Below are 16,571 nucleotides of genomic sequence, written 5' to 3'. Positions count from 1 at the left end.
TGGGGATTATTCATTCTCCTCTGGTCCATCCCTGCTGTACCCATTGCAAGGTTAGCACCGTGGGACTTCTGTGAAACACAGATGGCCCCAGATTCTCCTTTTCACCACAACTGTACCCCCACAATGCAAATGACATTTTGCAGTACAGCGTATCTTTCTAAGTCTTCAGCAGGGGTTATATGAAAATGCCTCGCGACACTGTCTGCTGCTGAATCCTTTCATTAAGAGAACCGGGGGGATGCAGGTAGGAGAGCAAGGACATGTTTGAGTCATATACCCGTTCGCCTGCAGGGGAGGAGGACCTGCTTTCGGTTCTGTGAAACCCGAGGCAAAACAAAACGTTGCCCTGCTCATTTTCCCCGCCGATCGCCCCGGCCGTACTTTGTCCTCCCGCTGCCACCGGGACTTTCCGGTGCCGGGGATCGCGCTTGGGAGGCGGCAGGGCAGAGCAGGGATGTCCCAGCCTCCCAGGCACCTGCCAGACCACGCTCCCGCCTTGCCTCCTCCAGCAGCAGACGGCTCCGGGAGCAAACCTGTCCCCAAAGCCTGGCAGAGCGGCATCGGCTCCAGAGTCCAGTCCCCCCGGGGGCCGGGGAGAAACGCGGAGAGCTAGGGCCCAGGCGCAGGGACAGGCAGCGGCGGTGACAGCGCCGTGCGACGCTTTTTCTGTGAGAACGGCACTCTTTGTGTAAAGATATAAAATACCGACTGAAAAAATGCAGGAAAATGAAAAATGCCGGGACGAGCTCAGCGGCTGGGAGCCTCGCTCCGCTGCCTCCCGCCGCGGGACGCGGGCCGGGTCCCTCGGGGCGGCCCCGCTGCCGCTCCCGCTGCCCGGGGCAGCCGCGGGGGAGGGCGGCAGCCCCGGGCGGCCCCCCCGAGCCGGCGGCCGCTGCCCCGCACCCGCCCGCCCCTCCCCGCCGGCCCGCGGCCGCCTGCCAGCCCGGGCTCCGCCGCCGTGTCTGCGGCATGGCCCCTCCTCCCCCACACCCCTTCCTTTAGGCTCCCCCCTCCCCAGCAAAGAAGAGGCCGTGCCGGTGTTTTTCCACTCAGCAGGATGGGTGATGCTCAAAGCTCCCTCATTAGACAACAGACACGAGAGGTCAGGAAGAAAGCGCTTATAAATTACCGTTTCCTCCTGCTCGGCGCTGCTAGTCGCGCCGCACCGCTCCGCCGGACGCGCCGCAGGGGCGCAGCGGCGCGCAGGCACCGCGGCCAGCGGACACAGGTACCGGCACCTCCCGGGCGGGAGGGCGGGCGGGCGCCGGGGCTGCCGCTGCGGTGGTGGCGGTGGCGGTGGCGGGGCTGGCGCGGAGCGGCGCGGATCGCCCCTCGCTGCCGCCGCGGCGAACAAAGGGCCGGCCGCTCCGCGCCCAGCGGAGCCGAACCGAGCCGGGCTGGTGGCGGCGGCATCGTCCTCCCTTTGTCCGCCTCGGCTCGGGGTGCCCCCGGGAGCGCTTTCCCTTCCCCCCCCCCCCCCCTTCCATTTATTTATTAATTCATCCCCCTCCTTAAAGCCCCCTCCTCCCCAGCTCTCGCAGTACCTCGGCGGTGTTTTTCCTCCCCAGCGGTTATTTACCCCACACCCCCCCACACCTTGCGTTAACTTTTTTTGGCGATAACGTTCTCAGCCATTCCCCCTTGGCGGCCCTCCAGCACATCGACGGCGCACGCTTCTCTCCCCGGCTATTTTTGCCCATTTTTTCTCCCACCCCTCCCCGCTGTGCTTTCTCTGTTTGCCGTGCACTAACCTCGAGTGAAGAGACTGGTACAGGCAATGCTACATCTGATGCTAATGGGCCTACCTGGTGGGTAATACCGCTGCTGCTGCTTTCTTGTGATTTCCCTCATTTTCCTTTTTATTCCCCTCATTTTCCTTTTATTTTGTGGGTTCTTGACGTGCTGAAATCAAAGCAGTGATGGGGCTTAGAAATAAAACTCAGGGACTACACAGGGCAGGTTACCAAGCTCAGCGTGGTGCGAAGGGGTGATAATTCTGGGTTTGTTTGGGGGTAACTTGGATCCAAAATTCACCCGCTGGCTTTAAGATAATGAATGCCCATTGCTGCCTGGTATTATAGCGGGAGGTATGTGGGAGGACTCACAAGCTTTCCATATAAGAGCATGGGAGAATTTATTTCACCCAGGCGAAGAAATGTGCAGAGTATGTGTTATTTATGACACTGAAGGCAAGCTGTGTTGTCCTTAGGCAGCTCCAAGAGTGGCAAAACTTGGTATTTAGAAATTGTAGAAGCTGATTTTTGCTGTTTAATAGGAGTTATGTTTAAAGGGAAGCATGGATGAAAATAAAAGAAAGGAAAAAGTAGTGGGAGAGCATCCAGATAAACACTAAGAAATAGAGCCCCACACTTATTCCAGCACAGTTTGTGCCAAGGTGTAAAGATGGAGGTTTTTGATGAGTTCCCATGTTTTTTAACCGTATTGGGAAAGGCATTAAGAAAATGTGCCAAGAGGAGCTGGTTACGTTGATAGTGCTATTTTGGTAACTGCATTTTTTTTATTGCTTGCATGTGAAAATGTTTTGAGTTTTGGGCAGGCAAAACAGTGAGGCAGTCCTGACAGGGACACATGTCATCGGCCGTGTAACTCAGGGCTCGGGTGACAGTTGCTACCGGTTCAGATTTTATGGCTTTAGGTTTGAGGGTAAATCAGCCCGTTAAAACCTGCTGCTGTGGAATTTCGATGGGAGAGGCTTTGGTGAAAGCTCTGATGGTTGTTGACAGCCGGGTGTTTACCTCTGGGTCTGCGCTCAGCCGAGCTGACTGCTCTCTGGCATTGCCTGCCTTTGCCACAAGTGGCACGGAAAGGTTTCCTTGAAGGTTATTGGGGGTTTTTTTTAAGCAAAATGTGTGAGCAGCTGAGGCAGCCAGCAGCGTGACAGTGACAGTGTCCCTCGCCCGGACCAAGCCTAGTCCGAAGCACGAGTGTGGAAGGAAGATGTCTGGCCTGCCCTCGTTGAACTGACATTAGAAACGTCATTTTTGGCACTTTCAGAGATAGTATCTTCCTGTTACCCCTACAACTGTCTCTTATCTGCTTTGCATGTTCTCTTTTTGTCTTTTTTCTCTTTATTTGCCTTTCCCCTTCGCACCTCTGTGCCCGGGTGCGTGTTCCCACTGGAGGGCGGCAGACACCTTTCCCCTGCCCGGGCTGCCCGGACCCCGGCCCGCGGCCGGCACAGGGGGGGCCGCTGCCATTCTTGCTGCCATTTATCCACCTGCTGCTCCCACCTGCGCTCTGAGCGTTCCTTTCTGTCAGACTCGGCAAACAGCAGGAGGTCGCAGGTGGCACCCTGATACCTGTAGGCCCCGAGAGGGTGGATGCGTGCTCGGGGCGGCTGCATCAAATTCCTGGGGCATTTGGTTTGTTTGCTTAAGGAATCCTGGTCTGGAATCGGGTAGAAATTTGGAATCTTTCAAATGCTACTGACTTCTGGTTTATTTGGTTTATTTCCTTTTCTGTAACCAGAAACAAAATTTGGCATACAGCTCTTCATCGGTAGTTTCAAATGTGGAGCTTTTGTGTGAGTTGCCTGTAGCTTTCATGTCAGAGGTGAAGTGTTGGGGCAATGGCAGGAGACTTCAGTTGGTGTGAAATCCTGGCAGAAAAGAGGTGTCACATTGTCTTGGAAAACGAGGAAGACACTTTAGCTTGGCTTGCTCTTGCTATAGAGTGCTTGGGAAACCTCCCATGCATGAGTGGAGTTCTGTTTGTAAAGCCTTGGTGAGGATCTGGTCGTACAGCTAATCATTGCTAATATTTCAGTGAGGGTTTTTTTAAATCAATACTCTTAGTGTGTCTTAGTGGCTTCCAGCCAGGTCCTATGGGCTGGATGTTTCCAAAGAGACTCCTGGGCACTTTCCAGACAGTGATATTCCTAGGATTTTCATCACTGCACATGAAGGCTTAGCAGCAACTCCCTATTATTTTAATTTTGCCCCTTCTGTATTTTCCAGTGCCCCATATTTTTGTTCCAGTGGGCAGTGGGGCAACATTGCACCAATGCCCCAGTGGCAGTGCTGCCACTTCCACCAGTAAGGGGAGTCTCTGCAGTGGTGCCCTACCTGGGGTTTAAATCATTCTGGCAAACATCTCTGAAAAGATTGTGCTGATTAGTTTCTTTTAAATTTAACCATACTACAACACTTTAAAATGGATGGGAAAGCCATGGTAGTTGCAGCCTCTTGTAAGTAATGTTTATTTGATTGGTCATATGAATAAATTGTACATCATTTAAGAAGTGAAGCTTTGAATAGATTACCCTGTCGGATTAGTGTCTTCGACTTTTCATCACTAACTTAATGACCAGAATGGATCAGGGTTATTTTTTTAAAAAGTAATCCTGTGTCTGCTCCAGTATGAGCTCTTTACACAGAACTAAAATTTATTCTAATGGCACTTTAGGGGGCTGCTTGCAGGATTGGATCCTTGGCTCTTAGGAGAAAAGCATGAGGATGAAAATTCAGTGATTTAATATTTGTTGAATTTCTTCCATACATGCCTATTTAATTGAATCCTCAGCTGTTGTAGCGCCATGGATTTAATTGATTTGTGTGAGCTTTGTTTACATCCCAAGGCATGTAAACTTTAAATTGCTTACATAGTAGCTAATATTGATGCAAAGTAATACAGTAGAAATTAATTGAACATTCCACTCTTCACTGGAATTAAGTCTAAAGACTTTTTTCCCCAAAAACCTACTGTTGGAAGGGCTGCTGTGTTGCCAGTCCATGACTGAAACCATGGCTGATGTCCTACAGCATCCTCTGTATTTCTGTCAGTCTCTTTTTTCCCAATGTTTCCAGATTTACACCAGCAAAAAGCCATTTAGTGCCAGCCCTAAACCCTGTTCCAAGAGCATCCACCAGACCCACCAGCTCAGCTGGTGGAAGGGGAGCGTGAATCAATGCCAGCAAGGGTGGGTGGGTGGCAGCAGGGTGGCAGTGCCATGGTGCAGGAGGCGGCTGTTAAGGCCTGTGGGGAAGGTTCCCCATTTTAGCAGTTGCTGGGTTTCCTGTTGTGGTTCTCTGCCACTCAGAATTGTCACAGCCTCCAAGGATGCCTTCGCTGCTGTGCTGCCCAACCTGGGCTTGAATGCAGTCAATGCTTGAGCACTGGCATGGAAAAACCACCCTGCTGTGCCAAAATGCAGTAGGAGGGCTCTGCTTCATGGTGTTGGTGTGAGTCCCATGTCTGTAGGTAGGAGAACAACCCATACACTGAGCCATGGGGTTATCGCTGAGCTGGAATGTAGTTAAAGGTTCTTTTATTTTTTCATTTTTTGATCCAGATCATATGGCATTTGTATTTTATTTTACCATTGCAGTGTAATTGTCCTGCTATTTAGAGGGATATAGTCATATCTAGAGACATATAGAACTACATGTGATGTTCTACATGGGATGAAACACACAAGGAATGATCTCCTGTTCTGGCTTTGATGCTACATTCAGTGTCTTGGTGTTCTTCAAACAGGAGTTTTTACTGATGAAATTCAGAAAATGCAGTGCATTATAGCATTGAAACATGTCTGACTTATTTTGCTGGACCCATATTTTTTTCCTTTAAAATATTTTTTCCCTTTTCTTTTTCTCTTTTGTTTTTTCCAAACAGGAAAAGAAAATACATTCAGCAGAGATTCTTCTTCATGTAAGTTTTATTTATGCTTGTTTATGAAATTACAAAAAGGCTTAAAAAACTCATTAAAACATTAAAATACTGAACACTTACCATCTGTTTGCAGAAACCAAGTATAGAGCATGCAAAAATAGGCAGTAGTTATACAGCAATAATGCTCAGCAACTGATATCTTAAATCTGTCTGTGCAGTTCTTCTGTGTGTATCACCACAGAATTTAGAAAACGTTGCAAAGCACTTTGCAGACATTTTAAGCAGCATGCCCATAAAGTCGGTGTGTAAATCCTGGAGGGATAATGTTAAAATGGTTTGTCCAAAGCAGAGGAGACACATAAGTGAGAGCTTGATTTAGCACCTAGAATCCTTGCTCCCCAAACGCTGTGACAGAGTCAGCTTTTGTGCCTTGGATCCTACAGAATCCAAGCTCTGCCCATAGAGCCATTTGTTGTGTGCTGGTGTGTGTATGGGTAAGAGAGAGTGTCTGTGTGTGTACCTGTAAATTGCCTGTAAATATTTCAGGCCTTCTCTACAACCTCTGGTGATGCCCATTAGGGCGAGTAGATGCCACCAGCCATTGGTGGGTACTGTTGCTAATGTTTTGTGGAAGCATTTGGCTCCAGCCTGGCTCTCAGTCTGGGGGAGCCTGTTAAAGTATTCCTATGGGACTGAGAAAGCTGCATGCCATAAAAACCCAACAGGTTTTTTTCCACACCATCTAGCGACCTGGTTTTCGCAGATCTCAGCTTTGAAAACTGTTGAGTAGTATAGAAAGCTCTGGTCTGGTATTTCTTCCTAGTAAATAAATCTGATTAAATGTTTTACGGGGATGCATAGATGAAGACTCTCATTGCCTTTATGCAAAATTAGCTTAGCAAGGAGAACAACTGCATTGTTCCCAATGCAGGGCCCGCTTCGCATAACTTCCGAGCATGTACTGTGTCCAGTGGCATGGCAAGCCCACGAGCACTCACCTCAGGCTGATTTCCCATAAATCAGTTTTTTTTGTTTTTTTTTTTTTTTTTTTAACAACATGTATCTCGGAATTGCAGCACTCCATTATGCTTGCGTAGCAACTTGCTGGTTAATATGTAGCAAAATGCCGTGTGGTAACAAATGGTTTTTTTTGCTATTGTTGAGCTGGAATGTTAGTTCAGCTTCTAGATAAAAGTGGCTTGCTCAAGGCGTCCCGGTAGACCATGATTTCCGTGGCTTGTACAGTAGTTCTGTAGGCAGCCGTGTTCTGTTCTTCCTCTCCCCTGTGCTTCCCTTCATCTTCCACGTGAGCGAGGGGTGGGCTGATGGAAAGGCAGGAGCTGCCCTTGGCATCCTGCAAAACACCAGCGTGGGGTTCTTATTATGCCTGTTGCTAGTCAAGCATCTGTTGAAAACACTCTTTATTCTGATTGTGTTGCTAGCAGAAACGTTGTTAGATGCTTTATTTAATAGCTTTAAACCACAAGTGTTCTTTGGCTGGTTTTATGGATAAGACAATCTTAAAAAAAAACCCAAAAAACCCAAAAGCAAAGAAATCCAGAACTAAGTGAAGGATACCCCACCAAAGATTAAAGAATCCTCCTTTCCTGCTGCTGGGAATCCTAGCTGAGACTAGGTTAAGCATTTGTATCTTTGAGAAGGTACATCATCATTTTTACAAGGTAACAGAGAAGAAAAAAATGCAGACGGTTTTTGAGTATGAACATTTTCAACATTTGTAGCTCATTATTATTTCATTGTAGAATGGAAAATTCAAATCTCTTGAAAATCCTGTGAAGCATATGCTTCCCATAGATTATAAAGGGGAAATGGTAAAGCAAAAACCCCCTTAAGGGAAGAAGCTCCCAAATAGAGAAGAACCCAAAGAGGTGAACCCTACAGCAGTGACTGTAGGGTGTCTGAAAATTGCAGAATAACCCCACACTGCAGATCTGGGGAGTTTTGCTTATGGATTGCAGTATCCCAAAGAAAATTCCTAAGTCCAATACATACTCTCAAAAATGAGTAATGAAAAGTCAGTGGTCCAGAGGCCATTTGCAGTGCAGCCTTCCATCACATGCTGTGGCTTTTCAATGGCTGACGGCAAGCTTTGAGCACCAGAGCCTCTCTCCTCTGGTTCTGTGCATGAAATATTATGACTTTGACTGATAACTCTGTTTGTGCCTGTCTGTGCATTGGCTTCCCTTGGCTTCTACACCGGTAGGAGTTTCCAAGAGAGAGTTAAACGCCAGGGATGGGAGCATTGAGGTTACAGTGAAATGGCAGGATGGTGATGAAGCATCCAGGACAGAGGTGTCTCCCAGGTCCTGTTCAGAGTTGGCTCCTGTGGCAGTGAGTGCTCAGTGGGGATTAACCCCTCAGGCCATGGCTTGGGCCAGTCTCTGTGACAGGAGGTGACCACTCTGAGAGGGGGCTCTTTGTGATAGCAACCAGCCATATGTAGTTGTAATGATAAGAAAGGGACCATCTTATTTTAGTCTCTTTGCGACAAATACTACCACAATTCATTACTTTCCATCAGTGCCTCATCCTATGGAGGAATCACCACTGCCCATCTACATTGAGGAGGGGACAGAAGTCCCGATTGGTGAGTGCAGTTGGGATGGGATTTGTTTAAGGGAGGGTATTAAGGGTACTTGGGTTTTATATTCCTCACATTTGTGTGTACCCGTTTGTCGTTGAAAATGGTAAGGTCTGTTGCAAATGTTTTGGGGATTTAATTTTATATTCTTCTTTATTTTCTATTTGGAGCTCCTGAGAGTTGTTGAACACTGCTAGCATTGGTTTTCAGTTAATCATAAATCAAAGTACATAATGTATGCAGTGACTCTGAAAGATTCTGTGCAGGATGTCTTAACACAAGGCTGAGGAAGACCACGAGTATCACAAGAGATAGTTCCCACTTTGGCCTTTGACCTCAATGTTGAGGGACTTAGCATAATCTGAGGTCTGGGCCAGCATTTTTGTTCTTGCTGACTCTCTCATGCCCATCACCCAATAGACTCACATTGTCCACACCACTGCACAGGCAGAAAAGAGGCAGAGAGGTTTGCCATGCTCCTTGGAGTGCTTCACCCCCAGCTCTGAGCTCTGGTGTAGTTGTATTGTCACTGCCTGGATGTATAGGTTGAGTGCTGTTTTGGGGCTTTTTTAAATAGGGAAGCAGTCTTGAAGATAACCCATAAAAGAACACAACTAAAAGATCATTAAGTTGGACTGTTGTGATCTTTCTGGACAGTAGAAAGTTGGGATGGCAAAATTTCCCTGAGCCCCATTCTTATACAATCTCTTCTGGACTGCATACAGTAAGTGTGCCTTAGCTCTCACCTTGGGAATCTTCCCTGTTGACCAGATGTGTCTCTTCAAGCTACTTTTTCTTATTATAGATCCTGAATTTTTCCATTCCTAAATTCAAGCAATTGCTTCTTGTCTTACTATCTTTTGAGCTAGATTAATTACCTTCCTCTACACACAGTACCTGGATAGTTGGTTCTCAGCCCAGGAGTCTTCTCTTTTATAGAACATACTAATTTTAGCTCTTTTATTCTCTCCTTAGATCACTTTTGTTGTCCTTATTTGTATTTCCTTTAATTTCTCTATCTGCTTTCTAATCTGTGGAGATTTGAACAACTCATAATTTGTTCACTGTGGCTTTTTTGACATAGCACTATGCTTTATATTTCCTATCACCCCTTCCCTTGTCCACATCCAGAAATAGCTTAGCCTTTGACCCTTCTGCATCACTCAGAAGCATCACACAGAGAAACTCTATTACTTGGCTAATCTTACCTGCAGTCACCTTTAGGTTATTCTTGGATTCATGGCTTTCCTAGCTGTTCCTCAGGCAATGTTACTGCTCTCCTGGGATGTTGGGCTTTATACTTCCGAGCACTAAATCCCCATCCCATTTCTTGCCACTTATTTTATCCAGGAATATTTTGTAACAGTATGCCATTATTTATTTTAACACCCTGGGATTTTATAATTTACATAGAAATTGTTACTGTTTTACCATATGTAGAGAAAAGTACTTAAAATTTTAATATTTTGATACGTATTACAGCTATCTTTTGCATGTTAGTCCAGCTTCATCATTCTTATTTGCATATCCTGATTTTCCTTCCTCTAGTTAAAAAAGTTCATAAAAATTGGCAGGTTTAGCCTTCTCCTTGTCTTCATTTTGTCCCTTTCCTCATTATACAATAAGAATATTGTTTCTGTACCTCTTCTGTGCATGGCATGATGTGGTCTTTCCCATAGCAGATCATTTTTTCCTCACCTCTCCTGGGGCTGTAGTCAGCTGAACATCTGCTGGACATTAGACCTCTCTTGTAGAAGGTTCTCTGTTAAGGTTCTGTCCTGACCCCTGGAGTTTCATCTTGTCTTTCCCACTGCTCTGAGGAAACCTGGACCGCTGAGGTGGTGGCACCTGCACCACGAAAAATACTGTAAGGCTGGTGAGTCACAGAACTGACCAACCAACCAACCCAAAAACCCCCAAGTAGGACTGGAAAGCTTTTTAGAGGATGTTTGTTCTGTGCTACAAAGCAGGTTTGTTGGATCAGGCTCTGAAGTGCAGCACCAGCAGTGAAACAGCCAAATTGGGCTGGAGAGGGCACCGTGTTTGCTTATTCTAAATAAGTGTCTGGACTGTCAATACAGCCAGCTGTGGTCGATGGGCAATGAGTGGAAAAAGTAAATGATGCAGAGATGAGGGCAAACCACAAGCTCTGAGTTTGGTATCTGAATGTCTGACGTGGGTCAGGGCTTTTAGATGCACATAAATCAAGGTAGGAATCAGCTGCAAAGTTCTGGTCTGGGTCTGGGTCCTGGTATTGATCCTGCTTTCCATTGATCTCACCAGTGTGATCCACATCCAGGGTGCCCATTTGTACCTGTTCAGACCAGAACAGGAATAAAATAAAGCCCTGTCTGCATTTAGGCTGGAGAAAAATAGCACACAGTGCAGTTGTTAAAGCATTTCATTCAGCACAACCATCATTTACTTTTAAAAGGTTGTTTGGAGAAGTTAGGTTATTTCCTCATCTGAAACACATTTTGGCTGCTATATGGCCTGCATACTATTCTGACCCAGGCCTGACTGGTGGTGGCAGATTGCTTTGTAGCTTCTGTATTTATTAAAAAAATAGAAAAATCAGTAGACTCAGATTTTTTCAGAGTCTAAATTTAACAGCACTAATTATTTCAAGCAATTTTAAAGGGAACATAAATCTCACTTGTTTATTACAGCTGCTTCATGAAAACAGCAGCTACAAATAATGCTCTATAATGAAAATTTAGCTAGCACTGTCATGAATTAGCCAATAAGAGAATGAATGTTTGGGATTTGGTCAAGGGCAGCATTTCCTTCTCTGGCAGGAGGGTCCTTGTAATGAGGAGAAGGTGGTTATTACCTAAATGCTGGGGTTTTTTTCCTGGGTGAAATGAAGTCTTTGACATTTTTGCATAGATGAATATGACTTTTGATTGGAAAAGGGCCTGACCTCTACTTATTTGTTATGTACTTTTGCCTTTTCTTGAACACATTCCTAGAGGAAGGTAGCTGAGTGAGATGCAACAAATATTTTAATAAAGATATTTATGAGGAGATGGGGAATATGTTGTGACCATTAGCAAAGAACCTATGGAGCAGTGACAAAAAGTGCAGGTCAAATGCTGGGAGTCTTGGTTCAGGCTCAATTTCAGCTATCTCCCACTCAACTAAAGAGTTCAGGAGATTCAAGGTGAGGAAATAGGCAGAGCAGGTCCTTATTCCCCACAGCCATTCATAGTAAAGTCATGCCCAAATTCTTCCATCACTGTTGTGTTAAATGCTAAAGAAAAAAACCTGAGATGACACAATCCAAATTTATGTTTTGTAAAGCAAAAACACAGGGAGAAATATTTGTATTGGTAATAATTGCATTTGGTCTATACAGGAAACCACTGAAGGAATAATTGTGTCCTTGGGGATCAGAGCAGTAGAGCTTTAGGCTGAAGTGTTTATGTTTTGCCTTCCAAGTCACATTTGAGATGTTAATGTTGTTTTACACCTATGAAATTAGCTCAAAGACATACAAATTCAGGATATAATTCCCAACTGATGTATTCCAGCATAGTTTTGTTGATTCCAGTAGCATTGCTATTGCTTTATTGTGCAAATTATGTCAGAAGTCAGGACTCCTTTTTCAGGAATCAGCCCTGCTGGCCTTCAACCCCGTTCACTTCTGCTGCAGCTCTGAGTCCCTACATGGACAAAATCTGAATTAGCCACTTCCATCTTTCTGATTCACTTTTGCTAATGAGTAGCACTGGCTTTGGTGTACTTCTGTCAAATGTACACAAGTGTTAAGTAGCCCTTACCTCTACAGGATTCTTACCCCCATGAAGTCATCTGGGTAGGGTGGAAAGCTCCATTAGAACTCTCTTGAAGCCATGTTTTCCTGATTGTCCTCACAAGTCATGGTCAGCCTGGGCTTATTTGAGGCATCTTGATTACAAGAGAAGAATTTTGTTGTAATTACACACAGTTTCTTCTGCCACTACTCAGTCTCTGCTTTTAAGCATCTCTGATGTTTTCTTCATGACGAAAATTAGATTTCTAGTCTACTGCTCTTGGGCAGACTCACTCAGAGAGAGAAGCTTTGTTACTTTTTATGTTTCCTTTCATAAGAGAAAGTGCCCCCTTTCCAGGCCAGAATAGTATTTGACACCCTACAGGGAGCTGGCTCTGTGTCTCTCTGGGAGATTGCCTTCCCTTGCAAGAGAAGAGAACCTTTTTTGTCACACGTGCTCCATGGTTTGCTCTTTCATGGGGAGCTGGCACACAGAAAGCTTCGGTTTTGCCAGGTACTGAGTGCCTTCTGCAAGGTATTGAGTGCCCTCCTGTCCTTTGCAGCCAAAAAGGAGTTGATTGCTCTTGGCATCAGTCAAATCTGGACTCAGAAGACCACAGGTAGTATTTACCAGTTATTTATGTGCTTTTGCATGCCAGAGTTGGTCTGAATTGATTTTCATTGCATACGAGAGATCTGAGGCATTAATGACACTTGCCTGCCACTAAAAACACTTTTTAAAAATAATAATACAATAATAAGCATGACATTTATTGCATTGCCATGGGAAAATTAAAAACCCCCAAAATTAACTAGAATCCAAGTAACTATTAGCTCTTCAGAGCTAATGTGTGAGTTATATACCCTGAATGAGCACCATATGCCAGTTCATTGTGGCACAGTGAGTCACAGGACACATTGTGGAGAGCAATAATTGCTTGGCATGCACTGAAGCACTCAGTAAGGCTTTTTGTTTGGTTTTCTTAAAGGAATATGTTTTACTCTGACAATAAAATGGCTATTGTCTGATATGCTGCCACCAGGGACTGTTGCTTTTTCTGTACCTCACCTGGAGCTCACCCATTGTCACTCACCACAGACCCCCTCAGTATCTTTGGCTTTCCAACTGCTTGTATTGTGTGTGTGCAGTACCAGAAGAGTGAAGAGTGAGCCTTCCATTTGGTATCAACTTGTCATTCTGTATTAATCCTCCTCTTCCTTTTTCTCCTCATCTTCTTTCTTTGTCCAATAGAGACATTCAGGTTGTTTATGTGAAATAAATGCTCATCCTGAGCAGAGTGAAGCAATGGGATGAGTTGGGTTGTACAACATGAGTCTCAACACTTGGCCAGAGCTTGACCAGATAAGGCCATCAGCAAGCCAGTCTGATTTTGATATTGGCCTTTCTTTGAGCAGGAGGCTGGGCAATGTGACCTCCAGCAATGCCTTCTACCCTGAATTACTTTATGGTTCTGTTTAATGCCCATTTCCTGTAGTGATTCAGCCACAGTGCTGTGCATGTCATTAACTCCTCACTCTCTGTCATTCATACCGGCATGGAGCAGGAGAGACCTCCTGGAGGTCAGTGAGGTGAGGTGACAGAGTTTTACTTACATGGGAACAATATCAAGATGTAAATGGTGACCTCAGATGAGATTAGTAGGTGAAATTTGGGTATCTCTGAAATTTTTTGGAATTTGTAGCAGGATTTCACTTGAGTTCTCTTCAAATCTTCAGTAGGTTCCAACTGAAGTTATCAATTGAAGAGTTTGAAGCATAATTATACCAGGAAGCATTTAGAAGTAAATATCACCCTTTTTTCCCCCTTTTCAGTGACAAATCTCATTCTGTAGCAGCCTTGAAGAGAGCTTTGGGGTATTTAGGATTTAGTGAGCCACCAAGTGCCCTGGCCGGGCCGTTACGTGCTGGTTTCCTCATGTGGCTGTAACCACGTGAGGGAGTTAATGCTGCACAGATCATCTGCTCCTCAGCTCAGGGCTCTCCCAGCCCTGCAGCTGTCTGCCAGAAAGCTGGGACGTGCACAGGGACATCTGCCAGCCCCATCGGGCAGCAAATTTTCATGGTCAGCCCATATGTTAGCCAAAAAACGCCTTTTGTCAGAACAATGTTATTTTAATTGTGCTGAGAGAAAGCAAGATCGCACTCAGATTCACCATATCAGCCATGGGGATTTTGGACAATTATGTATCTATTCTAAGGCAAAAAAAAACCTTCAAAAACTCCCTTGGTGGGAAAAAGAAATGGGAATATTTCATAGGGTTTCTCTTTCAAGTCTGACAAGATAAGGTGCTTTCTCTCCATCTCTCTACTTTATCAACAAGAAGTATATTGTTTGTGTAAACACCTGGTTTCCCATCAGGTTCTATCAAAAGTGAAGTTTACAAATGGGGCTACCATTGTGGATTGAAGAAGGACTAAATATGAGCAACCAAAAGCTTTTGTTTTCCCCTTTTATGCAAGACAGGATTCTAAAATCAAGATTTAATAGGGTAGACTTGCTTTCACTGCTGCCCTCCCTTTTCTGTAACCACATACCTCTTACAGATCCTGCCTAAATGATGCAGGGTACTGCTCTTTCAAGTGTGAAAAGGGGTTTGTGCCTGGTAAAGGGAATATAGCAATGGGAGATACTGTTGCTCAGTAGGGTTGAAGTTCCCTTCTCCACTGCTCTTTGTGCAGTACACAAGCAATAGGTTACAAGTCAAATTCCATGGACAGAGAGTATCCAAGTGTGGAACTTCAAGCAGTATATCTGACTTTGAATCACCTAGGTGATTTCTCCTTCTGTAAAGCTATCACAGGTTCATGTAACTCTTGCAAAGGTCACCTCCAGAAATTCAGACAAGTCCACCAAAGGAAGTCTCTCACTTTCTACCATTACTTTGCATGTGAAGTGGTTTTGTCACTGTCTCAGCTGCTTGTCAGGGGCCTATTGTTTAAACTGGAACTACAAACAATTTCCCACCTGTCCATTATTAACTTTTGCATAAGAAAACCAAGTAGTAAAAAATAATTGTAGTCATGATGAAGACAGCTTTAGATAATAAAGTTAATGTGCCGTATTGGTATCCTATTTGAGTGTGTTCACAAAGATGAAATTGCACTGAGAAAAATCCTCAGCTGGTAACAGGAGTAAGTTCAGTTTATAGTAGTCAGGCCAGGACTATAAAAGCAACCTACAATGAAACCACCAACTAGCATTTGTTTGAAAAGATAAGAAGAGATGGAGAAAAATACTCAGGCTTTTCACATGCTGTATTTGGGGAAGCTTACCTGCAAAAGCCAACAAAAAACAAGTGAGTACCTGTAGGCTGTGAGAGTGACCTTGGTAGGAAGGTGGGACTGCAGATACTTGTATTGGAGTCAGCCTTTGCTCTAATACAATTCCCTTTGGAGGCTGCAATTCAAGAGTGAATTCTGTGAGGCTTTTCCAAGTAGTGTGTGAGCCCAGGGTTTTGTTCCTGCTTGGTGTGTGCTCTGCACTTTGCAGCCCGTGGTATGCAGAAGTGGTTTATGTGTTAGTTTCCTTGGAAAAGTGAAGTATTTGCTCTGGCACTGTTTGGTTTTCATATCTCTTGACATAAAAATGAGCACAGCTCTCGGTCTGTGAAAGCAAATGTCAGAGACCCATGGGCAAAACTGAACTGAAAATACACCTCTGGTTGGGAATCAGTCTGAATCACATGGTATTTAAAAACATGGTGGTTGAGTGCTCAGTACCAAAGGATCTATTTGCAACTCAGAACTTTATTTCTTTATTTTGATCAAATAATGCCCATTGCAAGGCCTGTAGGACATAATGCTATCCCTTCTCAAATGGCCTCCAGGAGCACAGTGAGTGGCTCTGGGCAGCCAGGGAAATGGAGAGGACGGGGCTGCAGCTGGAGACAGAGCCAAGGCTGTTCTGGGATTAAACAAAACATGCCATTGTCCGGCCGTGCAAGCCAGCACCTGGCACCAGCTGCAGGAGAGCAAATAAATATCATAGTGGCTACAGAGCTTCACTTTTTTGTGTGTGTGAAACTCTATGTTTCACCAATCTGTTTTGCAAAGTTGTGCTCTCCCCGAGCTTGTTCATCAGCTCTGCCACTTCTTCTTTTTGCACGTCTCCTGCAGACCCGCTCGTGCTGCTGCGCTGCCGTGTCAGTGGTTTCCATTTCATTTCCTGTGCGAAACTTCATACGCCTAAAGTTTTTGTTCCCTTTTTTTTTTCTTCTTGTTTGTTGCTTGAAGGAAAGAAAACAACAACAGTAAATTAAACCTCAAGGTGCTCAGGAAATCTCTGTGGCTGAAGGCCTGTGAGAGGAGGTGCCCTGGCAGAGCACCCCAGTCACCTGAGTAGCCTGGTTCATCAGCAAAGGGCTGATGCTCCACTTCTTAAAAGATTACAGCTCATTTCTGTCACTGAGTCGTATTTTTGCTGATATATACTGCCAGCATGGAGGAGAAGTCAAGGCTAAAATCAAAAGTCACTAAGGCTAAAATCACTCTCACCATTAAGTTTTAGTGCTCACAGCCCAGCCCTCAGGGCTTTGTAACCTGCTCAGATTTTATAGCCCTGTA

General features: G+C 45.1%; 1 protein-coding gene across 4 annotated transcripts in view; it reads left to right on the top strand.

Moving 5' to 3' along the window:
* The first annotated feature begins 999 nt into the window (after window positions 1-999).
* SLC6A6 (solute carrier family 6 member 6) overlaps window positions 1,000-16,571 on the top strand; it is a 58,331-nt gene continuing 42,759 nt past the window's right edge. Inside the window, exons 1-3 of one of the 4 annotated variants that reach the window (XM_059480380.1) lie at window positions 1,000-1,228; window positions 5,635-5,670; window positions 8,174-8,239. In XM_059480380.1, the coding sequence (XP_059336363.1) occupies window positions 8,185-8,239 (55 nt within the window). In that variant the 5' untranslated portion in view covers window positions 1,000-1,228; window positions 5,635-5,670; window positions 8,174-8,184. Of the gene's footprint in view, window positions 1,229-1,632; window positions 1,809-5,634; window positions 5,671-8,173; window positions 8,240-16,571 lie in introns of those variants that run through there. The other 3 variants (XM_059480379.1, XM_059480381.1, XM_059480382.1) reach the window with 3 other exon arrangements.

Source organism: Ammospiza nelsoni, chromosome 11, assembly GCF_027579445.1.
Source record: "Ammospiza nelsoni isolate bAmmNel1 chromosome 11, bAmmNel1.pri, whole genome shotgun sequence".
In the NCBI taxonomy this organism is placed as follows: domain Eukaryota; kingdom Metazoa; phylum Chordata; class Aves; order Passeriformes; family Passerellidae; genus Ammospiza; species Ammospiza nelsoni.
This window is presented reverse-complemented; position numbering and strand designations above follow the sequence as displayed.